Raw genomic sequence first — 27,627 nt, 5'->3', positions numbered from 1 at the left:
CGGCCGCCGATATATCGTGCATCTCTAGTCATTAATCTTTTATTCTTATTCTTATAGAAGATTAAGTCGTTTTTAGTATGAAATGATTTACCTAGCGCTCTCTCAAAAGATCCTTTTCATTTCATACAACTTTGAGTCTTATCAAGACCAATTTGCGGATGAGGCGTCTTAAAATGAGTCAAACACTTACTAAATGAAGTCAATTGGAAGCGTTAGGTTAGTCCCTTTATACTGAAAACAACACCTACTGTACTTGAGTTTGTGATCTTTATATACGATTCACAACACTTGGTTAGATTATATTAGATAAGCATCTTTGTAGAGCACGCAAAAGTGTGGGCATCACACAAGACAAGACTTGAGCTTTCCGACCCCCGACCCCCTAATCAAGGTCTCTCCAGGACTGGTGTTCACATGGCGTGTGGATAAAGAGTGCGAGGCCGTGTGTGTGTGTGTGTGTGTGTGTGTGTGTGTGAGGCTGGTGCTGAGGCCCGGTGATAAGGGCCGGTGATAAGGCCCGGTGATAAGACCCGGTGATAAGACCCGGTGATAAGGGCCGGTGATGAGACCCGGTGATGAGGGCCGGTGATAAGGGCCGGTGATAAGGGCCGGTGATGAGGGCCGGTGATAAGGCCCGGTGATAAGGGCCGGTGATAAGGGCCGGTGATAAGACCCGGTGATAAGGGCCGGTGATGAGGGCCGGTGATGAGGGCCGGTGATGAGGGCCGGTGATAAGGGCCGGTGGGTGGCGCTACTCACTGGGTTCCTGGAGACTCTCTGTGGCGTTCAGCAGCCGGTGTGTGTGTGTGTGTGTGTGTGTGTGTGTGTGCGTGTGTGTGTGTGTGTGTGGCGCTACTCACTGGGTTCCTGGAGACTCTCTGTGGCGTTCAGCAGCCGGTGTGTGTGTGTGTGTGTGTGTGTGTGTGTGTGTGTGTGTGTGTGTGTGTGTGTGTGTGTGTGTGTGTGTGTGTCTGGCGCTACTCACTGGGTTCCTGGAGACTCTCTGTGGCGTTCAGCAGCCGGTGCCGCTGCTCGGGGTCCATCATGTTGAGCTCGATCAGATGCTGCTCCTTCAGCTCCTTCAGGTCATCCACCGTCTGGTACCCGTTCAGCATCAGAGAGGAGGCGTGTTCCTGCACACACACACACACACACACAATTCAGCATCAGAGACGAGGCATGTTCCTGCACACACACACACACACAAACACACACACACATACAATTCAGCATCAGAGAGGAGGCGTGTTCCTGCACACACACACACACACAAACACACACACACATACAATTCAGCATCAGAGAGGAGGCGTGTTCCTGCACACACACACACACACACACACACACACACACACACACACAAACACACTGGCCTGTGAACACTACCCCAAACATCAGCGTTTCAACACCAAACCTGACTACTGTTTCTACTGATGTAGCGGCATCAGAGAGTACGCATGTGTCTGCACACACACACACACACACACACACACACACACTCACACACACACACACACACACACACACACACACACACACACACACACACACACACACACACACACACACACACACACACAAACCTGACTACTGTTTCTACTGATGTAGTGGCATCAGAGAGTACGCATGTGTCTGCACACACACACACACACACACACACACACACACACACACACACACACACACACACACACACACACACACACACACACACACACACACAACCTGACTACTGTTTCTACTGATGTAGCGGCATCAGAGAGTACGCATGTGTCTGCACACACACACACACACACACACACACACACACACACACACACACACACACACACACACACAAACCTGACTACTGTTTCTACTGATGTAGCGGCATCAGAGAGTACCCATGTGTCTGTGAGAAAGTGTTTGCATTTCAGCACAAAACCTGAACCACACAACATCAAAGGACACACACCAAACTGACCTCAAAAACATCTGGCATACGTCAGAGTTTCCACACACTGCAAATTATTTTATCGTAATCAAGATAAAAACAAAAATAGATTTAGAAGTGTCAGATAATTTAGCTTGTTTTAAGAGTGCATTTCTTATTTTAAGTGTTTACACTATAATCTTATGTCTAGATTTAATTATCTTAATTCAGGAAATCTTGTCAAGTGAAATGATCTTGCTGCATGGACAAATAATGTCACTTGTTTTGAGTACCTTTTACCTCAGATTTAGTGTTTTTACCTTGTTTTCAGACACCCCTTTTTTGCAGTGCAGTGACCGTCAATAAAAAGGCGTTAAAAACACACAAGTCTACAGCTGCTAGGAGTGCCAACGCTAGCTGCTAGGAGCGGTTAGACACATCTCGGCTCACCACCATATTATCATGAAATAAGTCTGTGACTGTTCACATAACAGCCCCACCCACCACAACTGTTAGTGCAGTATGTTATGCTGAGTTTTTTGTTACAGTCCTGCTGAAAAAAACAGCAAGAAACCAGCTTATACTGGTAGCTAGTTTTAGCTGGTCTTTGCTGGTTTTCTTCCAGCTATTGCTGGTCTTTGCTGGTGTAGCTGGTTAGGCCACCAGCTAGACATGCTGGCGTGACCATCTGAGGAAGCTGGTTGTGCTGGTGTGACCAGCCTGTCATGTGGGATACAGCTGGTTTAAGATGGTCATGCTGGTGAACAGCCTGTCAAGCATGACAGAGATGGTCAAGCTGGTTTTCTAGAATGACCAACATAAGCTGGCATGGCCAGTAAAAACCAGCAATGTAGACCAGCAACACCAACTAAAATGACCAGCTTGAGGTGGTACGACAATTCTAAACCATCTGAATTGCCATCGTAAGCTGGGTAAACCAGATGAAGGTATGTTTTTGCAAGAGTTTTGCTGGTCTAGCTGGTCAACCATCATGGGGTGGTCAAACAAGCTGGTCAACCAGCAAACCACCTTAAAGGAACACTTCACCGTTTTTTCCCTGCTGAAAAAACCAGCAAGAAACCAACTTAGGCTGGTAGCTGGTTTTAGCTGGTCTTTGCTGGTTTTCTTCCAGCTATTGCTGGTCTTTGCTGGTGTAGCTGGTTAGGCCACCAGCTAGACATGTTGGCGTGACCATCTGAGGAAGCTGGTCGTGCTGGTGTGACCAGCCTGTCATTTGGGATACAGCTGGTTTAAGATGGTCATGCTGGTGACCAGCCTGTCAAGCTTGACAAAGATGGTCAAGCTGATTTTCTATAATGACCAACATAAGCTGGCGTGGCCAGTAAAAAACAGCAATGTAAACCAGCAACACCAACTAAAACGACCAGCTTAAGGTGGCACGACAATCAAAACCAGCTGAATTACCATCATAAGCTGGGTAAACCAGCTGAAGGTCTGTTTTCGCGAGAGTTTTGCTGGTCTAGCTGGTTAACCGTCATAGGGTGGTCAAATAAGCTGGTTAACAAGCTGGTCAACCAGCAAACCACCTTTAGCTGGTCAGGCTGCTTTTTTCAGCAGGGATGACCAACATAAGCTGGTGTGGCCAGTAAAAACCAGCAATGTAGACCAGCAACACCAACTGAAATGACCAGCTTGAGGTGGTACGACAATCAAAACCAACTGAATTACCACCGTAAGCTGGGTAAACCAGCTGAAGGTGTGTTTTCGCGGGAGTTTTGCTGGTCTAGCTGGTAAACCATCATAGGGTGGTCAAATAAGCTGGTTAAGAAGCTGGTCAACCAGCAAACCACCTTTAGCTGGTCAGGCTGGTTTTTTCAGCAGGGACCATCTTAAACCAGCTGTATCCCAAACGACAGGCTGGTCATACCAGCATGACCAGCTTCCTTAGATGGTCACGCCAGCATGTCTAGCTGGTGGCCTAACCAGCTACACCAGCAAAGACCAGCAATAGCTGGAAGAAAACCAGCAAAGACCAGCTAAAACCAGCTAAAACCAGCGACCAGCCTAAGCTGGTTTCTTGCTGTTTGTTTCAGCAGGAATGGAGGTGTTTGGTCGCTTCTAACTTCATCTCTGTTTGGATTTAGTTAAGGGAATAACGTAGTTTAATACGAAAAAACTGTGAAGTGTTCCTTTAAGCTGGTCAGGCTGTTTTTTTTCAGCAGGGAGATAACAAAGATGACAACAAACCCTCAAACACCCAGATCCTCATCTGGACATGGTCTAGCATGGGTCTACCTCATCTGGTCTAGCATGGGTCTACCTCATCTGGACATGGTCTAGCATGGGTCTACCTCATCTGGTCTAGCATGGGTCTACCTCATCTGGTCTAGCATGGGTCTACCTCATCTGGTCTAGCATGGGTCTACCTCATCTGGACATGGTCTAGCATGGGTCTACCTCATCTGGACATGGTCTAGCATGGGTCTACCTCATCTGAACATGGTCTAGCATGGGTCTACCTCATCTGGTCTAGTATGGGTCTACCTCATCTGGACATGGTCTAGCATGGGTCTACCTCATCTGGTCTAGCATGGGTCTACCTCATCTGGACATGGTCTAGCATGGGTCTACCTCATCTGGTCTAGTATGGGTCTACCTCATCTGGACATGGTCTAGCATGGGTCTACCTCATCTGGACATGGTCTAGCATGGGTCTACCTCATCTGGTCTAGCATGGGTCTACCTCATCTGGACATGGTCTAGCATGGGTCTACCTCATCTGGTCTAGCATGGGTCTACCTCATCTGGTCTAGCATGGGTCTACCTCATCTGGTCTAGCATGGGTCTACCTCATCTGGTCTAGCATGGGTCTACCTCATCTGGTCTAGTATGGGTCTACCTCATCTGGTCTAGTATGGGTCTACCTCATCTGGACATGGTCTAGCATGGGTCTACCTCATCTGGACATGGTCTAGCATGGGTCTACCTCATCTGGTCTAGCATGGGTCTACCTCATCTGGACATGGTCTAGCATGGGTCTACCTCATCTGGTCTAGCATGGGTCTACCTCATCTGGTCTAGCATGGGTCTACCTCATCTGGTCTAGCATGGGTCTACCTCATCTGAACATGGTCTAGCATGGGTCTACCTCATCTGGACATGGTCTAGCATGGGTCTACCTCATCTGGTCTAGCATGGGTCTACCTCATCTGGACATGGTCTAGCATGAGTCTACTTCATGGTGGGTCTACCTGGGCTGGACATGCTGGTCTAACAGTCTCTGCTCTTGAGGACCCACCTTCAGGCCAGGGGTTTTGCGCTCTCACTGTCAACCATTTTGTTGTGAATCCAAAAAAAGTGGTCTAGCTCAGAACTCCTCCAATTAACGAATGCTTGCTCCCAAACAAAAGTGTGAAGTCATTAGAATCCACTAATAGACCCTTGGTTGTCCTTTAGGGCAGTGGTTCTCAAAGTGGGGTCCGGGGACCCCTTGGGGTCCGTGACCCATAGCCAAGGGGTCCGCGAAATAGTTTGCTTGAAATTATAAAGTTAACATTTTAAAAAGATGATACTCTTTTCACCCATAAAAGAAGCAAATTGTGTCTATTTGGTCCTACCCACATTAACTTGGGATAGTGGACCCAGCCACAACTTCATAGAATACGAATGGTTAACTGTTACGGTTATAAGAGGGTCCTCGGAAAATGTTATCGCCTAAAAGGGGTCCTTGGAACCAAAAACATTGAGAACCCCTGCTTTAGGGATCCACCGCATGGAGAGCAGTGCTCCACCACTTCCCCCGCCCACACTTTTCCTACTGGTCGGGGATTGAACCGGCAACCCTTTGGTTAAAAGTCCGAAGCCCTAACCAGTAGGCCACGGCTGCCCCCTGTAGCCCTGGGCTGAGTTCACTCCACTCCTGCAGGGGGACCCACCTCCAGGTCGAGGCATGCCAGCAGCTCCAGCAGGGTGTTGGGGCGCGGCCGGCGACTCCTGCCCTGGGACGTGGTCCTCCTCCGCGGCTCCGGCTCCTTCTCCACCAGCATGTCCACGTAGATGAACTTGAAGCTGCCCACGCGGCCGTTCAGCCTGCCCGTCCAGATGCCCATGGCTGGCCTGCTGATGACCTCAATCACGTCCCCCACCTGCAGAACACGCCCACATTTCACCAGTAGAACACGCCCACATTTCACCAGTAGAAAATGTCACTGCTATGACTCGATTGATTGATTGATTGATTGATTGATTGATTGATTGATTGATTGATTGACTGATTTCTGGATCAAGACAAAAAAGACAAATCCAAAGGATGACATGCAAAACTACAATACTTAATTCCAGCATAGTCCTTGACATCCTAGCGTAAACAATCAATTCAATGCAATACAATGTCACAGTGTTCTTGAAAAGCAGATGATTGATGTGAAGGAACACACTATATGAAGTAGAGAACGTGAAGGAACACCTGCTATATGAGGTGGAGAACATGGAGAACACAGAGAAACACAGCTGTATGTGGTGGAGAACGTGGAGAACGCAGAGGAACACAGCTGTATGTGGTGGAGAACGCAGAGGAACACAGCTGTATGTGGTGGAGAACGTGGAGAACGCAGAGGAACACAGCTGTATGTGGTGGAGAACATGGAGAACGCAGAGGAACACAGCTGTATGTGGTGGAGAACGTGGAGAACGCAGAGGAACACAGCTGTATGTGGTGGAGAACGCAGAGGAACACAGCTGTATGTGGTGGAGAACGTGGAGAACGCAGAGGAACACAGCTGTATGTGGTGGAGAACGTGGAGAACGCAGAGGAACACAGCTGTATGAGGTGGAGAACGTGGAGAACGCAGAGGAACACAGCTGTATGAGGTGGAGAACGTGGAGAACGCAGAGGAACACCCTGTGTGAAGTGAAGAGGGCTCGGTCTACCCTGGCGTGCTCACCTTGAGTCTGAGGGACTCGGTGTCGTAGGGGCTGGGCACGAAGTCGGTGTGCACGCGGGCGCGGCCGCAGAACTGGCCCGTGTACGGAACCTCCTCCTCCAGACGCAGGCTGTCTCTGTTGCTGGACACCTCAGAACCGCTCGTGATCCCACCTGGGCAGTGGACACACGGTACACACATTACACACATTACACACAGTACACACATAGTGCACACATAGTATACACATAGTACACACACATTACACACACATTACACACATAGTACACACATTACACACATACTGTAACACACATTACACACATAGTACACACACATAACACACATAGTACACATAGTATGCACACAGTACACACATAGTACACACACATTACACACAGTACACACATATCACAAATAGTACACACATATTGCATGCACATTACACACATACTGTAACACACATTACACACATAGTACAAACCAAAGATTCTAGTAGCGCTCTATGATCTTTGGTACAAACACAGTACACATAACACACATAGTACACACACAGTTCACACATAGTACACACACAGTTCACACATAGTACACACACAGTTCACACATAGTTCACACACAGTACACATAACACACACAGTACACACACAGTTCACACATAACACACATAGTACACACACAGTTCACACATAACACACATAGTACACACACAGTTCACACATAGTTCACACTAGGGATGCAACGGTTTTCAATAATTTATTGAACCGTTCGGTTTGGCCTGTTCGGTTCAATAGACTCACCTAAACCGCAATATTTCGGTATACGCGACATTAAACTTTTTATTTAATACAAGGTTATTGCGCGCGCGTAGCCTGGGAGCGATAGGAGGAGTGCTTAGGACCCGGGGGATGCGTTTTCTCTGACTGTTCAGCTTGCCTCTCGTCAACCTTGCAACAACCAATCAGAATTTTACTGAATTTCCCAAGAGCCAATAAGCGCGTTGAAATGCAAATGAAGGAGTCATGTGAGAAGAAACCAAGAAACAAACTTTACCGGCGGCTGATCATGGCGACATTTGAAGTAGCCCACGAACAAGGCAAAAAGACCGTCAGTAAACAAAGCACAGTGTGCATTGCAAGCACTGCTTCACAACGATCACCTAATAAAGGTAACACATCCAACATGTCGGCCCACTTGCGCCTTCATCACCCGGCTGTAACCTTAAGTGGAGCAGCACGGAGAGTTAGTTTGCCACCGAAAACCCAACCATCCATTGCTGCAGCCTTTCGACAACAATATTCCTATAATTCCCAAAGACATAACGAATACGACGGCGTATTAGGGCCACGTATATATACTTTGTAAAGACGCAAATTTGCCACTTTAGAAGGTCGAAAATTTGCCACATTATAAAGTCTGTGTGTAACAGTGTAACCGGTGGTTTCTGCCCTGCGTTGATTGCTCGCTAGAGTAGCCTAAGAAAGCGTGACGCCGACACAGCTGAGTGTATTCTCTTTTTGATAGTTTACTGGAAAATATTGTAGGGATGGGAGGTTATAGGAGATGGGGAGGCTGACATGTCATTCCAAACTCGGGTCATTTATTTTCCTGACGTTGTACATGCTAGGCTACGGGCAGCGGGAGGTGTCCACTCGAAAAACAATAAACTCACTGCTAAATCAGCCAATCGCTCGTCCACTCGTCAATCACACAAACTCTCTCGCACACACACGCACACACACACACACGACAGAGACACAGGGGAAACAGACACTTTGTGAAGTGGCAAATTTGCCACTTTCTTCTCGGAATATTGCCCCCCCCCCCCCCCCCCCCCCGACAACAGGTTGCAATAATGTTCATTTCATTGTTCTAATATTTTTAATGCTGCACTGCACTTTTGTCTATGTTTACATTTTTTACGTTCATAAAAGAGGACAGGGCAGGCACTCCCAAATCAAATATCCATTTGAAACTACACATAATACTACCTCACCAATTATTTTGAGAAGATTTTCAGAATTGTTCACTACTTTTTTGAGGGTGTATAACAGTTAAGTATTTTCTTTAAATGTGTGAAGAACAGTGAGTTTATTAAATAAATAACTACACATTACTTTATGCTGCACTGCACTATGGATAACATTGCCTGTTTATGACAGAAGGCAATGATGGTGTTCTTTTCTTTTAATACATTTTTGTGATTCTGCTTCATCTGTGTCAGGCTATGCATTTAATATTTTCTCTGCAAGTGTAAGTAGAAGCACATTGTTGATTTGAAATAGAAAAGGCAAATATAGCCTCCTGTATGCTAGAGCCAAGATAATATTGATATATTGAAACCGAACCGTTACCGTGGCCCAAAAACCGTGATACAAACCGAACCGTGGCAAAACTGTACCGTTGCATCCCTAGTTCACACACAGTACACATAACACACATAGTACACACACAGTTCACACATAGTACACACACAGTACACATAACACACATAGTACACACACAGTTCACACATAACACTCAACTTCAACATGCCAGCAGCCCTGTTGTTGGCCAGTTATTTACAACATAAACAGGACATTTATTCATTTTGAACAAAAATAACTATTTATATGATCATATTATATTTATATTAAAAAACAATCTTCCATTTATATTCCTTTAATTATCATATTATGTTTATATTAAAAAACAATCTATTTCCATTCATATTTATTTGCAACTTGGTGTTAACCAATGTCACCATGCTGCCAGCCTGCCAGCTCATTTGGTAGAATGTTCTTAGATCTTCAGCTGTTCATGACTTCTAGAATTTGAGTCAGAACGCTCTGACAGACACAATCAGAGCTAGAATGCTACTGAGCTTCTGTCCGCGGAGAGGAGGAAGATTAAGTTTATCAGATATTAAGTAGATGAAGTATATTAGTTGATATTAAGTAGATGAAGTATATTAGTAGATATTAAGTAGATGAAGTATAGTATTTAGTATCTCTAGTATTTACAGCTCTTTTTGTCATGTTGATTTGTTGATTTGCTTTGTATGATCCTGTTTACACTGCAGTGTAATTGTATGTGGTGTCTTAAGCTGCTGGGACCTTGAATTTCCCCTTGGGGATCAATAAAGTATCTATCTATCTATCTATCTATCTATCTATCTCTCTCTCTATCTATCTATCTATCTATCTATCTCTCTCTCTCTATCTCTCTCTCTATCTATCTATCTATCTAGATATCTATCTATCTCTCTCTCTCTCTCTATCTATCTATCTATCTATCTCTCTATCTCTCTATCCATCTCTCTATCTCTCTCTCTCTCTCTATGTATGTAGATAGTAAGTAGATGAGTGTCCTACTGGAGGAGCTCTGTCCACTGTGGCGGCTGTACAGGCTATCTATCTCTCTATCTATCTCTCTATCTCTCTATCTCTCTCTCTATCTCTCTATCTATCTCTCGATCTCTCTAACTCTCTATCTCTCTAGATAGTAAGTAGATGAGTGTCCTACTGGAGGAGCTGTGTCCACTGTGGCGGCTGTACAGGCTATCTATCTCTCTATCTCTCTCTCTATATATATATATCTCTATCTCTCTATCTCTCTATCTCTCTCTCTCTCTCTCTATCTATCTCTCTCTCTATGTAGATATGAAGTAGATGAGTCTCATACTGGAGGAGCTGTGTCCACTGTGGCGGCTGTACAGGCTCTCCAGGGAGTTGCTATCTATCTCTCTATCTATCTATCTAGATATCTATCTATCTATCTATCTATCTATCTATCTATCTATCTCTCTCTCTATGTATGTATGTAGATATTAAGTAGATGAGTGTCCTACTGGAGGAGCTCTGTCCACTGTGGCGGCTGTACAGGCTATCTATCTCTCTATCTATCTCTCTATCTCTCTATCTCTATATATATATCTCTATCTCTCTATCTCTCTATCTCTCTATCTATCTCTCTCTCTATGTAGATAGTAAGTAGAGTGTCCTACTGGAGGAACTCTGTCCACTGTGGCGGCTGTAGAGGCTGGAGCTGTGTCCACTGTGGCGGCTGTACAGGCTCTCCAGGGAGTTGCTGGACCTCCTGCAGGCTTTGGCCAGAGCAGCGGCGGCGTCCGCGTCCCCCTCGGCCTCGTGGTCTCCCTCCGGGTCCTCTCTCTGGAGGACATTTAAGGTCATGAGGACTAACAGCACACATATGGACATATATGGACATATAACAGCACACATATGGACATATGGACATACGGACATATAACAGCACACATATGGACATATGGACATCCCATACATTCTCTTCATATGTACCTACAGACAGACACGGTATCAGACCCGTGAGCTACAGTAGGTAAAAACCTTACTCTGCTGGTGAGGCTGGAGGAACAGAGAACAATACACACACACACACACACACAAACCACAAAACAACAACACAGCTCTCACCAATACACACACACACACACACACAAACCACAAAACAACAACACAGCTCTCACCAATACACACACACACACACACACACACACACAAACCACAAAACAACAACACAGCTCTCACCAATACACACACACACACACACACACACACACACAGCACAGTACAGTACAGCAAGACAGTTCTCACAGTTCTCACACTGAGACCTCTTCCAATAAGAGAGACAGCAGGAGAGAGAGAGTGATCAGCTGCTCACTCTATGTGTGTGTGTGTGTGTGTGTGTGTGTGTGTGTGTGTGTGTGTGTGGTGTGTGTGTGTAATGAACTCAGAGCCCAGCGCCTGTGTCGTGATGTGCTTAATTCCACATGTGCCAAAGCGGCTCAGCATCCCAGTTTACACGAGGGCATGATCCCCCCCCCCCCCCCCCCCCCAGATCAAAGACTATAATCTCCACACAAGCTTCCTTTACTCTTTAGAACTGAGACATGAGAGGTGTATGTGTGTGTGTGTGTGTGTGTGTGTGTGCGTTGAGAACTGGCTGGTGTGTGTAATCTACCTGTCCCTGTTTATAGTGTGGGATCCTGTAATGCCACTGGGTCCTGTGCTGGAGCAGAGAGTGTTCAGGAGAGAAGAGCCCTGATAGCCCTGATAGGAGCCCTGATAGCCCTGATAGTCCTGATAGGAGCCCTGATAGCCCTGATAGTCCTGATAGGAGCCCTGATAGTCCTGATAGGAGCCCTGATAGGAGCCCTGATATGAGCCCTGATAGGAGCCCCGATAGCCCTGATAGGAGCCCTGATAGGAGCCCTGTAGAGCCCTGATAGTCCTGTAACGAGCCCAATAGAGCCCTGATAGGAGCCCTGATAGGAGCCCTGATAGTCCTGATAGGAGCCCTGATACGAGCCCCGTGGAGCCCTATAGAGTCCTGATAGGAGCCCTGATAGTCCTGATAGGAGCCCTGATATCCCTGATAGGAGCCCTGATAGGTGCCCTGTAGAGCCCTGATTGGAGCTCTGATAGCCCTGATAGTCCTAATATGAGCCCTGATAGGAGCCCTGTAGAGCCCTGATTGGAGCTCTGATAGCCCTGATAGTCCTGAGAGGAGCCCTGATAGTCCTGCTGGAGCCCTGATAGTCCTGATAGCCCTGATAGGAGCCCTGATAGTCCTGATAGGAGCCCTGATAGTCCTGATAGGAGCCCTGATAGTCCTGATAGTCCTGATAGTCCTCATAGGAGCCCTGATAGCCCTGATAGTCCTGATAGTCCTGATAGGAGCCCTGATAGGAGCCCTGATAGCCTGATAGGAGCCCTGATAGGAGCCCTGATAGGAGCCCTGATAGTCCTGATAGTCCTGATAGGAGCCCTGATAGTCCTGATAGGAGCCCTGATAGTCCTGATATAGGCCAGTCAATCTAGCGTTTGACCCATAACTAATTGCAATAGTAATCATTCCAAGTTTTTTGTGATCTCTAGGTATATCTAATTAACATATTAAACATCTACCGATTTATATTTAGTGGAACATAGTTTTTTTCAAGGTCAAAGGCAGCAATTTCCAATGCATTTTGCCATTGGGATTTACTACAGGTGAAATGGGTACAATTTTAAACTATAGATATCAACTTGAAACTTTCACAGTTGTTTACTCACATTAAGGCAAAGAATTTTTGTATTGCAAATTTTCTGAAATGTGATGTTTAGATATGCAAATGAGACCAGTTTCACTTAAATATGCAATAATTAGCATACAGTAATTTCCCGCATATAAGCCGCATTGTGTATAAGCCGCAGGACAGTGTTTTATGCAAGTTAAAAGAAACAATACCATATTAACACCACATTAACTGCCCCCCTGTATTAACCTCATAGCTGAAGAAATTTTGCAAAATCAATGTATAAGCCACGACTAATAGTCGGGAAATTACGGTATATTTCTAGAACACTAAATCTGAACAATAGGTACAATCAGCTTCAAAATAATTGCTGCATTTTGATATGATAGTCCTGATAGGAGCCCTGATAGTCCTGATAGTCCTGATAGTCCTGATAGGAGCCCTGATAATCCTGATAGTCCTGATAGGAGCCCTGATAGTCCTGATAGGAGCCTTGATAGTCCTGATAGTCCTGATAGGAGCCCTGATAGTCCTGATAGTCCTGATAGGAGCCCTGATAGTCCTGATAGGAGCCCTAATAGTCCTGATAGTCCTGATAGGAGCCCTGATAGTCCTGATAGGAGCCCTGATAGTCCTGATAGGAGCCTTGATAGTCCTGATAGTCCTGATAGGAGCCCTGATAGTCCTGATAGTCCTGATAGGAGCCCTGATAGTCCTGATAGGAGCCCTGATAGTCCTGCTGGAGCCCTGTGGTTTCTACCTCTGCTGCTCTGTTCTGTGGTTTCTTTGGTTTTAAACAGACACACTGGCACATAACTCTCTTCCAGCCTGTAGTGCACTCGGTCAACCCCCCCCCCCTTTCCTTTCACACACACCTCTACCCTTTTAAGCACACACACTCACACCCAACACTCCTCTACCCTTTTAAACACCCACACCCACAACACTCTCCTACCTATTTAAACACACACTCTCACACACACAGTGCTCCTCTACCCTTTTAACCCTTTGGGCGCCAGGTTTTTAAAAAGACAACATTGAATTTTTACATAAATATTTTAAAGGGTCATGGCTTCAAAGTGGGCAGAGATAAAGTTCTACTGTAAATGTAAAAATCATTGAGTATGAACTAAAGTTTATGAAGGGGGTCAATTTACTCATCTAATTTGCATATTATGACATCACTGGATGACAACAACAAACAATTATGCACTTTTCAGTAAACACTGGTTGTTTACTGAAAAGTATTTCTGCTTCAATTTGTGCAACGCGATCGCGGTAATTCAATTCGTTTCACCTCTTCTTCGTGTGACAAATTTGGGCTTGAATCGAAGCTCAGGATGTCTGCCAACTAGCGGTGGAGAGTACAATTGAGATTTGTCACCCTACTTGGATCTATCGCCTGTTTTAATCAGTCACGTTGCTTGTCGCAATCATGCGCCTGTGGCGGGAAAAGAGTTAAACACCCATACACACACACACAAACACACACCGTTCCTCTACCCTTTTAAACACACACACACACACACACACACAGACACTTGCACACACTGCTCCTCTACCCTCTACTCTTTACTTCAGTACTGATGACGTCATCAGTGCCAAACAGTCACAAGGAGAGAACAGGAGCATCGTTATGGTTACGGAGGGAGCATCATTATAGTTACGGACGCGGTGGACTCACCGCTTCCTCCGACAGGGCTGTGATGTACTTCCTGCCCATGCGTTTGCGCATCGTCATGGAGATGGCCTTCATCTTCCTCCCGATGGTCCCGTGTCTGGCCTGCTCACCATCAGGGGCCTCAGCTGTCTCTGCAGTGGACTTTACAGCACACACACACACACACGCACACACACACACACATGTGTATACACACACACACACACACACACACACACACATGTATACACACACACACACACACACACACGTGTATACACACACACACACACACACACGTGTATACACACACACACACACACACATGTGTATACACACACACACACACACACACACACGCGCGCATATACACACACACACACACACATGTATACACACACACACACACACGTGTATACACACACACATGCACACATGTGTATACACACACACACACATGCTCATATACACACACACACGCGCGTGTATACAAGCGCGCACACACACACACACACACACACACACACACACGTGTATACACACACACACACACACACACACACACACACACACACGTGTATATACGCGCACACACACACACACATACACACACACACACTCACATGTGTACACACACACACACACATGCGTATACACACACACACACACACACACACATACACATGCATACACACATGCACACACACGCATACATACACACATGCACACAAACATGCATATACACACATACAGTGGGTACGGGTTGAGAATGCACCTTCTCCCGCGGGACTCCCGAAGAGATCCCGCAGGCCGTCAAGCCGATTTTTTTCGAGGCTAAGGCAATGTACCCAAACAACCACCAGGTGGCAGAAAGTTTCATCCCGCATTTCAAAATGATGAAGACCGCATATCCGTCAATAGTCGACTCCTTAATCTCATTTAATCATAACAATGAAGGTGATGACTGGCGAAATTATTCAAACGACGTTTCAATGAACCATTGTTGAAATGAATGAAAATGGTTATAGAAAATCGCCTACAGCCTAACGCCGACACAGCTGATTCTTTGATTGATTCTAAGCTGTTTTGATGTAGGGGATGGGTAAACTGGCGCGCTACAAACATGCTACCAATCAAATGTAATATTAGTAGGACTAGCCTACTTAGACACTTTAGTCATAGGCAACGTTGCCATGTTAATTTGGGCTAGAAGTGCTTGCTTGTGGTGGCGCTCCTGTCCGCTGCTTCTCCCGAATTGTGTGGCAAATTTGTCAGCTATCAGCTTAAATGTCAAATCATATTTATTTCTCTTTGTCGCCATGGTATTGGGGGAAACGCGGAGAAACGAGATGGTCAGTCCTCGTATTTTTTCTTCGCGTTTCGTTGTAAGAAATAGGCTATATAAGTAATGTAATGGTCAATTTGCTGCGCAATTGACCAAGCAACCGCGGACCGACAGAAAAAGAAAGCAAACGTTGCTGCGGAAATGCTTGCTAATTTGATGTGTTTAAACGTAGAGCCATACAATTAGGTGTGTCTGTTATTATGATAATTTTCGAGCATAACTGGTTGTCCATAGCTCAGTGACAGGTGTTAATAGCCTTGCCATAAGCACTGCTGCAGGTGCTTCTTTTATTATGCGGTTAGAGCATAAGCGCTTACTCATAGACTATAACTCAGGGACAGGTGCAAAACCACCAACTGGGATGGATCGAAGGGCAAGCAAGCACTGCCACACAACGTGAAGGCCTTTGTGTTGTCAACACTAAGCAGAAAGTTTCCTACGATGGGGAGAAGTGGCCGCAAGGACTGCATCGATAAGATCAACGAATAGCCTACAGTAATGTTTTACAACCCAGCTGGTATCCGCTGTTCATTCCGACATATCCCCACTCGGCGGTAGGCCTAGGCCTATTTAACTTTTTTTTTTTTTTCAAACAACGTGCCATTCCGACATGAGGTCATTAATAGGCTATTAATGTCATAACTATTAGGCTATCATTAGGCTTACTATGCATGGCTGTAGGCAGCTATATGAGGACACTGAGATCTGGACCTCATCGGTTTTGAGAGCTGGAAATACATGTGTTTGCTAAATATCGGTTGTTGTGCATGTTGCGTTCGCGACTCGGGGAAGTGAAAGCAGTTCTGTAAAGACATTGCAAGTTTTCATGGCGATCATCTGCGCCGCGCCGCAGCTGTAGCTGATTGTGAAAGCCGATTGGAAATACATAAGTTTAGAGCGAACGTTTCAACTATGTTTGCCATGGTAGACAAAAACACTCAAATAAAACAATAGCCTAACAAATAACTGCATGCGTAATGGACACGGCTCTATATCCTAAATAATTTTCGAGGTTCGCCATTTGGTAATATGACCTATCCTTACTGACAAAATTAGGATTGGACAATTTAGATTGAGCACATCTGAAGTTGCACGAAGGCAAAATACAGTCCTAAAAGCCTATTCTATATAGCCTGGCCAATATTGTAGATGTGCAAAAGCAGCATTTGCGTGCGTGCTTGCCGGTGAGGTGTAGCCTACAAAAATGAGCATAACATCTGATTATTAAAGTATGGCTATAGGATATAGGCTAGAGAAGAGTTGGTTTAAAATTCAAGTGTAGTAAAAAAGTTTGTGCACATCCCCGGTCAAGGTGCAGAACAAGAGTAGGCTAAATCATAAAAAATGGAAAAAGGTTCGCACACTTGAAATCCTTCTTTTTTGATTTGATTTTATTTTCTTTATCACAAAGGAATGACGTTTCGACCGTGTGGTCTTCTTCAGATTAAAATTCAAGTACGTGCGCTATTTAACCCCTCGAGACCGACTGCAGTCTGCTGACACAGCCAGACGACTCTCCCAACCCATTCATTCGTTTTGGCCGATATAACCCATTCATTCGTTTTGTGCGTATATAGATTCCTGCATGCTGCATTACCGTGACCCTTAGCCTACCTTGTGGATGATTTTTTCTCATTGGAGTACAGCAGGACAGAATGCCTTTTATCTAACAAACGCAAAAGCTGAGATTGTTGGAAGGACTAGGCTACTCAACAAACTTGTTTTTCGTTTCTGGGAGATCTCGTTATCGTTTTGGATTGTCGGATTTTTATACTTATTGTTTGGACTTATGGACAATGAACTTTGAGGGGTGGTTGTTAGTGCTTTACAAAGCTTTGTGTTAATAAGTGTCAGTCCTCCTATCCTTCAGCTCACTGCGCGATGCAGTTGCGCATAGTGGCCAGCCACGAAGTCATTAACTGTTTACCACACAATACATGATATTTGTGTTTTTCGTTTCTTAGATTTAATGCATGTTTGACATGACATGTTTAACAGGCCTTCAGTCCGTTAACTCAAGGCCTTCTTTTGCATGGGGTAATAACCTAGGCTATTATGTGCGTAGTGGCTGCATACTCTTGATTATAATAAGAGGCAAATTGTTACAGGACAACTTAAACTGACTTCCCCAATGCTTCCCCGCAGCACATTACATTTTAATATAGGCTAATATAGGATGAACAAAGTCTATGGACTTGCTATATTAAATCCAGTAGCCTAATAATTCTATGTGCCACGTCTTTTCACGATTTCGCAAGTGATGTAGTAGGCTACGTTTAAACATCGACAAACGTCTGTGAGACTACCCATTTCATGAAGAGCAATTGTCTTGTGCGATCATTCCCCCTCCCCCACACTTGTCTAACCAGTTCACTAGACATTATAGCCTACCTATATGAGGCATTGAGGACGATTGCCTCCCTTCCCCCTCTCTCTCGACAGACACTTCCTGACACAGGGCTCGGGATCAAGACATCAAAACTTCGCGGGCACAGCCACATTGGCAGCTTCACTCCTTAGTTTACTATGGATTACTATGGATTTACTCCCGCCTTTTAGTGTGTTCCTGTTACTTAGTTTTTGCCTTCTTGGTAGTATGTTGCTGTGTAGTGGGGTGTAACAGTGCAACCCACGATCGCAAGAGGAAAAGAATAAATCGCTACTATATTTCTGCTTCTTGTCTTGTGCATCTGAACGAATGGATATTACGTTCAGTGTTATACCAATGGCTGCGATATTCCTAGAATGCAAGGCGTGTGCCCGAGCCCTATTATGTAAATGTAAAAAATGTGTGTGTGTGTGTGTGTGTGTGTGTGTGTGTGTGTGTGTGTGTGTGTGTGTGCGCGTGTGTGCGCGCTGAACCACGAATTCACATATTAACTTTTCTTTTCAGCAGACATCGCAATCATAAAAAAAATCGCAAAACTTTTTAATAAAATAATGCCTCTTGTCTTAATGGGTTCCGGAGGTTCGTAGAGTAAGTTTTGAACCCCGGTCGCTGACGTATGATTAAGATGCCTCAACTAGTTACGCCACAGTTCGAGTGTCAATCTCTTCGCACTTAGCCAAGAAATATAAAGGATTCAGTCAGTCGAGTTCATTTATTCGCGGCATGCACTTGAAACGCCGATCAAAAGTTCTGACATGTTAAACTGACGTTAGTCATTAATTCACCACATGATAAAATGCTGTTATATTGACGCACAGTAGCCCACGGTAGTCTATGTCTATCTCTGAATCAACATGAACATGCATAACGAGATCCATATATTCTAAGTTGCTAGATCTCTTTCGTCTTCGCCTTGACAATAATAGCCTATTCACGGAAATGCGGTCTTGTAACCGTAATGAATTAATGAATTAATCTAAGGTTGCCTATCGAGTCTTTCAGGTTGAATTGAAGGCTTCTAAAACCATTTTCATTAATTTCAACAATGGTTTATTGAAACGTCGTTTGATTATAATTTCGCCAGTCATCACCTTCATTTTAATGATTAAATGAGACGGATTAAATGAGACGGATATGCGGAGCATTTCTCTCCCCCTCCATTGACCAAAACGTTGCTCTGGCATCTCTGCTGGACTGACTGAGTTATAGGCTACGTTGAGTGAGAGAGCCAGCTGTGAGGTACGCTGTAAAACATTCGAAAACTCTGAAACTGCAATCTGACATGCCGAGCGTGATGTCTCTTTTCTCTGCTTGTCACCAGCGCGGTGTCTTCGGGTTTTTCCGTGTTTTCCGGTATGAGCCGAACCTTCATTTTATTAGGGCGGTCTTATGTTGCCCCCTTGCGGTTGCACTTTTAATTAAAGTCCCGATGCTTCGGGAGTCCCGATGTGCGGGAAAGAAAGGAGCATTCTCAACCCGTACCATCTGTACACAGACACACACACACATGCAGTGAAAAAACAGCAAGAAATCAGCTTTTGTTGGTAGCTGGTTTTAGCTGGTCTTCAATGGTTTTCTTCCAGCTATTGTTGGTCTTTGCTGGTATAGCTGGTCAGGCATCTAGCTAGACATGCTGGGGTGACCATCTGAGGAAGCTGGTCATGCTGGTGTGGCCAGTCTGTTATGTGGGATACAGCTGGTTTAAGATGGTCATGCTGGTGACCAGCCTGCCAAGCTTGACAGAGATGGTCAAGCTGGTTTCCTAGAATGACCAACATAAGCTGGCATGGCCAATAAAAACCAGCAATATAGACCAGCAACACCAACTAAAATGACCAGCTTGAGGTGGTACGACAATCAAAACCAGCTGAAATACCATCGTAAGCTGGGTAAACCAACTGAAGGTATGTTTTTGCAAGAGTTTTGCTGGTCTAGCTGGTAAACCATCATAGGGTGGTCAAACAAGCTGGTCAATAAGCTGGTCAACCAGCAAACCACCTTAAGCTGGTCAGGCTGTTTTCTTTAGCAGGGATATCATACATCAGGAAAAAAAAGCTTACTCATTCATGAATTTGTGGTAAAACGATAAACTATGAAGTATCCAATGTAGTAGGCGCACTTCACATAAATACTCAGAAAGAGAAACATTCCCTCTGAGAGGGGAACAGATCCCCCAATCCAGAGAGGGGAACAGATCCCCCAATCCAGAGAGGGGAACAGATCCCCCAATCCAGAGAGGGGAACAGATCCCCCAATCCAGAGAGGGGAACAGATCCCCCAATCCAGAGAGGGGAACAGATCCCCCAATCCAGAGAGGGGAACAGATCCCCCAATCCAGAGAGGGTAACAGATCCCCCAATCCAGAGAGGGTAACAGATCCCCCAATCCAGAGAGGGGAACAGATCCCCCAATCCAGAGAGGGTAACAGATCCCCCAATCCAGAGAGGGGAACAGATCCCCCAATCCAGAGAGGGGAACAGATCCCCCAATCCAGAGAGGGGAACAGATCCCCCAATCCAGAGAAGGGAACAGATCCCCCAATCCAGAGAGGGGAACAGATCCCCCAATCCAGAGAGGGGAACAGATCCCCCAATCCAGAGCAACAGAACCTGCTCTGGTGCCACACTGATAAAAAAAGGAAAATGTCTGTTGGTCTTACCACAGTAGCGCCATTCTCATCACTAATAAAAAAGAAAATGTCTGTTGGTCTTACCACAGTAACGCCATTCTCATCACTTATAAAAAAGAAAATGTCTGTTGGTCTTACCACAGTAACACCATTCTCATCACTAATAAAAAAGAAAATGTCTGTTGGTCTTACCACAGTAGCACCATTCTCATCACTAATAAAAAAGGAAATGTCTGTTGGTCTTACCACAGTAACGCCATTCTCATCACTAATAAAAAGGAAATGTCTGTTGGTCTTACCACAGTAACGCCATTCTCATCACTAATAAAAAGGAAAATGTCTGTTGGTCTTACCACAGTAGCACCATTCTCATCACTAATAAAAAAGGAAATGTCTGTTGGTCTTACCACAGTAGCGCCATTCTCATCACTAATAAAAAAGGAAATGTCTGTTGGTCTTACCACAGTAACGCCATTCTCATCACTAATAAAAAGGAAAATGTCTGTTGGTCTTACCACAGTAGCGCCATTCTCATCACTAATAAAAAAGGAAATGTCTGTTGGTCTTACCACAGTAGCGCCATTCTCATCACTAATAAAAAAGGAAATGTCTGTTGGTCTTACCACAGTAGCGCCATTCTCATCACTAATAAAAAAGAAAATGTCTGTTGGTCTTACCACAGTAACGCCATTCTCATCACTAATAAAAAGGAAAATGTCTGTTGGTCTTACCACAGTAGCGCCATTCTCATCACTAATAAAAAAGGAAATGTCTGTTGGTCTTACCACAGTGGCACCATTCTCATCAATAACAAAAAAGGAAATGTCTGTTGGTCTTACCACAGTAGCGCCATTCTCATCACTAATAAAAAAGTAAATGTCTGTAGGTCTTACCACAGTGGCACCATTCCCATCAGGTTTGGATTGGCGAGCTGGATGTCTCAACGTCTCAAATTTACCAAAGCTGGATGATCTCTGTGCAAACAACATACACAATATCATATACACATAAACCTCCACAAGACATACAGTATAGCCATAAACAACAGATGCCAGATAAACCAACGTTAGACAAGCACGTGTGTACTGTAAGTGAACAAAATACACGTTTGTTTACTCAGAATGTTTACTCAGAATACTTAATAGAAGGTGGCCCATTGTGAGAATAGAATAGAATAGAATATATACTTTTTTGATCCCGTGAGGGAAATTCAGTTCTCTGCATTTAACCCAATTTAACCGAATTAGTGAACACACAGCACACAGTGAACACACAGTGAGGTGAATCACACAACCCAGAGCAGTGAGCTGCCTGCCCAACCAGCGGCGCTCGGGGAGCAGTGAGGGGTTAGGTGCCTTGCTCAAGGGCACTTCAGCCGTGGTGGACTGGTCGGGGATCGAACCGGCAACCCTCCGGTTACAAGCCCGATGCGCTAACCAGTACACCACGGCTGCCCCAAAGTGGAGTGGAGTGGAGTGGAGGGTGAAGTCCCTGAACTAAGACATGCCAAGCTCAAGTCCACAGCACACAGCACACTATTACCAGCGTACTAACCAGTACACTACTACTGTATACTACTATAACCAGCACACTACTAATGTATAGCACTATAACCACCTCCCAGCACATAGGCTACTGGGACCTTGAATTTCCCCTTGGGGATCAACAAAGTATCTATCTATCTATCTATCTATCTAGGCTGAGTATACAGCACTATACTCTACTGGTCCCTAAGTCCAGAGTCCCAGCGCTAAGCTAGACACAGTAGACTCAATTCGTCACACCACAGATCCATGCTACTTCTCAGAGTATGTACTTTCCTCATTTCAGTATAATCATTTCAATATAATATGAAGTCAAATGTTTGGTCATGCCATGATTTAAATAGATCAGTTGTTTTTGGTCTTACCATGATTTCAATATCAGTTGTTTTTGGTCATACAATGATTTAAATATATCACTTGTTTTTGATCGTATCATGATTGAAATATGTGACTTGTTGTGGGTCATATCATGATGTAAATACTGTATATCCCTTGACTGACAGCACTCTCCCATTTCTTTTCTCTCACTCTGTTTTTCTAGGGTCATGAAATAGAAAAGCTGAACAAAACTACTCAATTCATCCTAAAAATAATATTGGCAAATCTTACCCTTGGTTTATTCTTTGGTTTGTCAGATGCATTTGACGGTTTTCTATGAAGCATGTTCAGTTTGGTTTGGTCTACTTCAAAAAGTCTGTTTCTGGAGAGCTGGTTTCTACTGTAAGTGTGTCCGGAGGTGTTAAAACTTCTGGTGACAGTTCGTAGGCAGAGAAGAGACACACACTTCCTCTACACTGGGCAGGATGTCAGTGGCTTAGCACACTTTTTATCTGTCATCAGAGACACAATCTTGTGGCCTTTTTTATTGAGGGCCTGCATGCAACAACAGGAAACAAATCTTACATGAAAAACATATGTTTTGTCAATGCTCTGACAGCACTATAGAGAGAGACACATCTCTTTATGAAACATTATGAAAAATGCACCAGCACATGTGCACAGCTCCTGCCATTTCATCTCACTGATCACCTTTTACAGAGTGTGCTGCCACTGCCGTTGCATCATCTAGCTTTCACATCACTAGTTCCTTACAGGAAGGCCGAAGACTGCTGCATAATGCTCTTGCTTGGCTAGCTTCCGTTAGCGTTGCATCATCTAGCTTCCACATCACTAGCTCTGCTACATAAAGACTGCAGCAGAACTACTAAACCAGTGCACATACCAAAGCCAAATCCCTAGTCCAGGCCCAGACCCAGGTTAAAGACTAGGATCAGGCCCAGGACAAGGCTCAAGACTAGGACCAGGACCAGGCCCAGACCCAGGCTAAAGACTAGGATCAGGCCCAGGACAAGGCTCAAGACTAGGCCCAGGACCAGGCTAAAGACTAGGACCAGGACCAGGCTAAAGACTAGGACCAGGCCTAGGACAGCCCAATATGTCACAGGTTTCTGAGAAATAATTGTATGGGGGTAAAAAGCTTGTATGAGGTAGATTTCAGGCACATAACATAGTATCCTACACGTATCCAACAAGAGAACACAAACCATTGGCCACAAACAAGGAGACAGGTGAACATGAAAGAGGATAATCAATGAAGCCCAGATTACAGGGCACGGCAACATGGCACAGGTGAACACAATAGACAAGAACAAGGCTAAACGATCAGGTAACTTAAAGGACTACGCCACCCAAAAATGAAATTAAGCCAGTCTCGGTCACCCCCAGAGTTAGAACAGTGAAAAAAACCCGGTTAAAATCCGTCCAGGCATTGTCCTGCTTTGGGAGCAGCGTTTTTAGCTTTAGCTAGCACAGTTGCTGTAAATGAAGGGTGTCAGTTAGCACGTCCTCCAAAAAAGTGACCGAGACATCTAATTTTTCTTCTAAATATATCTTGGGAGACGTGTGTTCAGAACAAGTACAAATCATAATGCAAAATCGAACAAGGCTATTACCTGGGCAGATATTTACTTGGAACTATATTCAGCCTAATAATAATATAGGACCAGGCTAAAGACTAGGACCAGGACCAGGCTAAAGACTAGGACCAGGCTAAAGACTAGGACCAGGACCAGGCCTAGGACAGCCCAATATATCACAGGTGTCTGAGAAATAATTGTATGGGGGCCACAAACAAGGAGACACAGGTGGACATGAAAGAGGATAATCAATGAAGCCCAGATTACAGGGCACGGCAACATGGCACAGGTGAACACAATAGACAAGAACAAGGCTAAACCAGAACCATAGAGAGAGAGAGTTACGACACGCTTTGATGTCGCCGCCACACGATCAAAAGTTCCAAAAAACCTGCGCTGAATGGCTGAATTGCAGGAGGGTGGGATGTACTTCTAGATGCTGGAAGGTGTAATCAATTAACTCATTAACTACTGACCAAGAGATTGGCTGTAAACAGTTCCAAAAGTCCCATAACGAGGAAATAGCCTGGAAAAAGGTGGAGGTCTATGGGAGTGTCGCCACTCTGTTTTATCTACCGCTCTGGGCTAAACGATCAGGTAACTTAACACCTCTCAAGTGAGAGGCGGCGACACAGGCAACAAGGAACAGACACATGACAAACGATAAATTGAGTTAAAGCTATCTTTTTCTTCGTGTATGGATAGCATTAAGCTACCTGTCAACTGTTGGAGTGGTCTGTGACCTGTTTGCTGGTAGGCTGCATTCTATTACAAGTTCATAATAAAATTGGCTGCCTAGAGGTTATTATTGATAATCCATAGTCTACCTTTAAGTGTGTGCTCCTGAGGGAAGCTAACCCTTTCAAAATTATCGAGAAAAAAGGCGAAATTTTAAAAAGTCGAAATGTTCTGAGTAAAAAGTTCTGAGAAAAAAAGTCAAAATTTCAAGAAGTCACAAATTTAGGCTACAGGAAGTACCAGGTCATTCAGAGCTGGAGCCGACAGATACTTTGTCTCTTGGCATAGTGCTGCTGAAATGGACAACTTAATTAAATGTTATTTCGAGATTGGATTAACCAGAGAGGTTAAAGCAGAGCGAGAGGCGCAAACGTTCGAACATTTCTGCATTCTGTTTTCGCCTAGGGGAGGGGGGGCAAAATCCCCCTTTAAGCAGACCTAGACAGTGATGTTATATTCCAACTGAACTGCTTGCCAATCTGACTGAGATCGATATCCCACTATGACGTCTTTGCGACAGGCCTCTTTAAGCAGATAGGAACTGTTTGAACTTTGCTTCCATAGAGATGCATGTTGCTCTCTCTTGTCAGTAATGAAGGATTAATGAATGTTTGGATTAACTAACAAAGAGATCCTTGCAGCCTTAGCACAGAATCACAGTATTGTGATTTCTATCCGGACCTTGAAGAGGTGGTGTCATGAACTTGGACTGTGCAGGAGGCGAAATCAGTCGGACATAGACAATGTGATAGGTTCCGTACCGGAGGAACTGCATGAGAATGGACAGATGCAGGGGTATCCTTCAAGTACAGCTCGCTGCGGCCCGCGGGAAGGCGAGGCTTGACCATAGACAGTAAAAGATATGGACAGAGCTATCACGTAGACGGCAGCAGAGACCGAGGAAGCAAATTTCAACGGTTTTTTTAGGTCTTCTTATTCCGTCATAGGTCTCCTGCGCAGGCTCAGATGTCGTACATGTGACGTAGGCACGTAGTCTGACCGAGTCTGACCTATGGCGACGCTTTACTCTCGCTGGACGCATGCGCCTTTAACACTTTAGCATTGACTTTCGAAAAACGTTAATTACTCAGCCGATAAGACAGTTACGAGATTATTATGTCAATTTCACAATGTAGTATGTACCCCGACAATAGAAAATGTTCATATAAAGGCTTAAAACGCTTCAGCTCTAACGTAATTTGATGTCAAAGTGGCGCTTACGCCCCATAGGATTCAATGGAATGACCAGCTAGCCACGGTCTTCTCGTTAGCATGGCGGCCGCCATACTGTCTACACTCTCAGAACGTTCGCTGCCCCCTTGGGCTTGACATCAAGCCCTGTCTACATCAAGGACAAGTGCATTCTGGGATTGTGATCTGTTCTGCGCATGCGCATAATAGTAGCAGGAAGAGGGGAGATGTGCCTGCCCGATCGCCAGTTTGTGACCATCTGTTGGACTGCTTATTTGTCTTTATTTCAAAATGTTTGTTTAATCATCTGTTTATTTCAGATAGTTTGGTATTATAAAAAATAATTGTTCGTCAATTCAGTCAATGTGAGCTACAAATATTGGTTCATGGGGGGGATTGAACCCGGGTCTATTGCGTGCTAGACGAGAGAGAGAGAGAGAAAATTCCCAATCACAAACTTTATGGCCGCCTTCTACTTTCGACTTTTTTCTGTTAGAGGAAGCTAACCCCTGATGCTACTGCTCCTGAAGGAAGCTAACCCCTGATGGTAGTGCTGTTAGATGAAGCTAATTAACCCCTGATGCTAGTGCTGTTAGATGAAGCTAACCCCTGATGCTAGTGCTGTTAGAGGAAGCTAACCCCTGATGCTAGTGCTGATAGAGGAAGCTAACCCCTGATGCTAGTGCAGTTAAAGGAAGCTAACCCCTGATGCTAGTGCTCCTGAGGGAAGCTAACCCCTGATGCTAGTGCTGTTAGATGAAGCTAACCCCTGATGCTAGTGCTGATAGAGGAAGCTAACCCCTGATGCTAGTGCAGTTAAAGGAAGCTAACCCCTGATGCTAGTGCTCCTGAGGGAAGCTAACCCCTGATGCTAGTGCTGTTAGATGAAGCTAACCCCTGATGCTAGAGCTGTTAGATGAAGCTAATCCCTGATGCTAGTGCTGTTAGAGGAAGCTAACCCCTGATGCTAGTGCTGTTAAAGGAAGCTAACCCCTGATGCTAGTGCTCCTGAGGGAAGCTAACCCCTGATGCTAGTGCTGTTATCACCTTGCATTACGACTGTTTGATTAGGACAAAAATCATAATTGTGATTATTTTGGCTAATATTTAACACAACTATTTAAGACAACTACTTATTGGAAAACTCCTGCACTTATTGAACTAAAGCAAAAAATTATTTATTTTTTTCAACCAGGTAATTTCCAAAAAAAATGGAAATATTGCCAAATAATATTTTTTTCCACAATTATATTGGTTTTGCATCACAGGAACATAAAAGCATCTTATGCGATCTCTCTCTCTCTCTCTCTCTCTCTCTCTCTCTTCTCTCTCTCCTCCGTCACTGAGCCCTGACTCACCGTGCTGTCGCTCATCTCCAGG

General features: G+C 44.8%; 1 protein-coding gene across 2 annotated transcripts in view; it reads right to left on the bottom strand.

The window, feature by feature from the left end:
• samsn1b (SAM domain, SH3 domain and nuclear localisation signals 1b) overlaps nt 1-23,146 on the bottom strand; it is a 29,181-nt gene extending 6,035 nt beyond the window's left edge. The window contains exons 1-7 of one of the 2 annotated variants that reach the window (XM_062535879.1): nt 23,012-23,146; nt 21,752-21,832; nt 14,520-14,657; nt 10,781-10,946; nt 6,817-6,968; nt 5,809-6,018; nt 986-1,133 (exon numbers count right to left, since the gene is read on the bottom strand). In XM_062535879.1, the coding sequence (XP_062391863.1) occupies nt 986-1,133; nt 5,809-6,018; nt 6,817-6,968; nt 10,781-10,946; nt 14,520-14,657; nt 21,752-21,832; nt 23,012-23,065 (949 nt within the window). In that variant the 5' untranslated portion in view covers nt 23,066-23,146. Of the gene's footprint in view, nt 1-985; nt 1,134-5,808; nt 6,019-6,816; nt 6,969-10,780; nt 10,947-14,519; nt 19,264-21,751; nt 21,833-23,011 lie in introns of those variants that run through there. The other variant, XM_062535878.1, reaches the window with a different exon arrangement.
• Nucleotides 23,147-27,627: the final 4,481 nt, after the last annotated feature.

Source organism: Sardina pilchardus, chromosome 5, assembly GCF_963854185.1.
Source record: "Sardina pilchardus chromosome 5, fSarPil1.1, whole genome shotgun sequence".
NCBI classification, from domain to species: Eukaryota; Metazoa; Chordata; class Actinopteri; order Clupeiformes; family Clupeidae; genus Sardina; species Sardina pilchardus.
The sequence above is the reverse complement of the archived record's forward strand: the minus strand, read 5'-3'. Positions and strand labels throughout refer to the sequence as shown.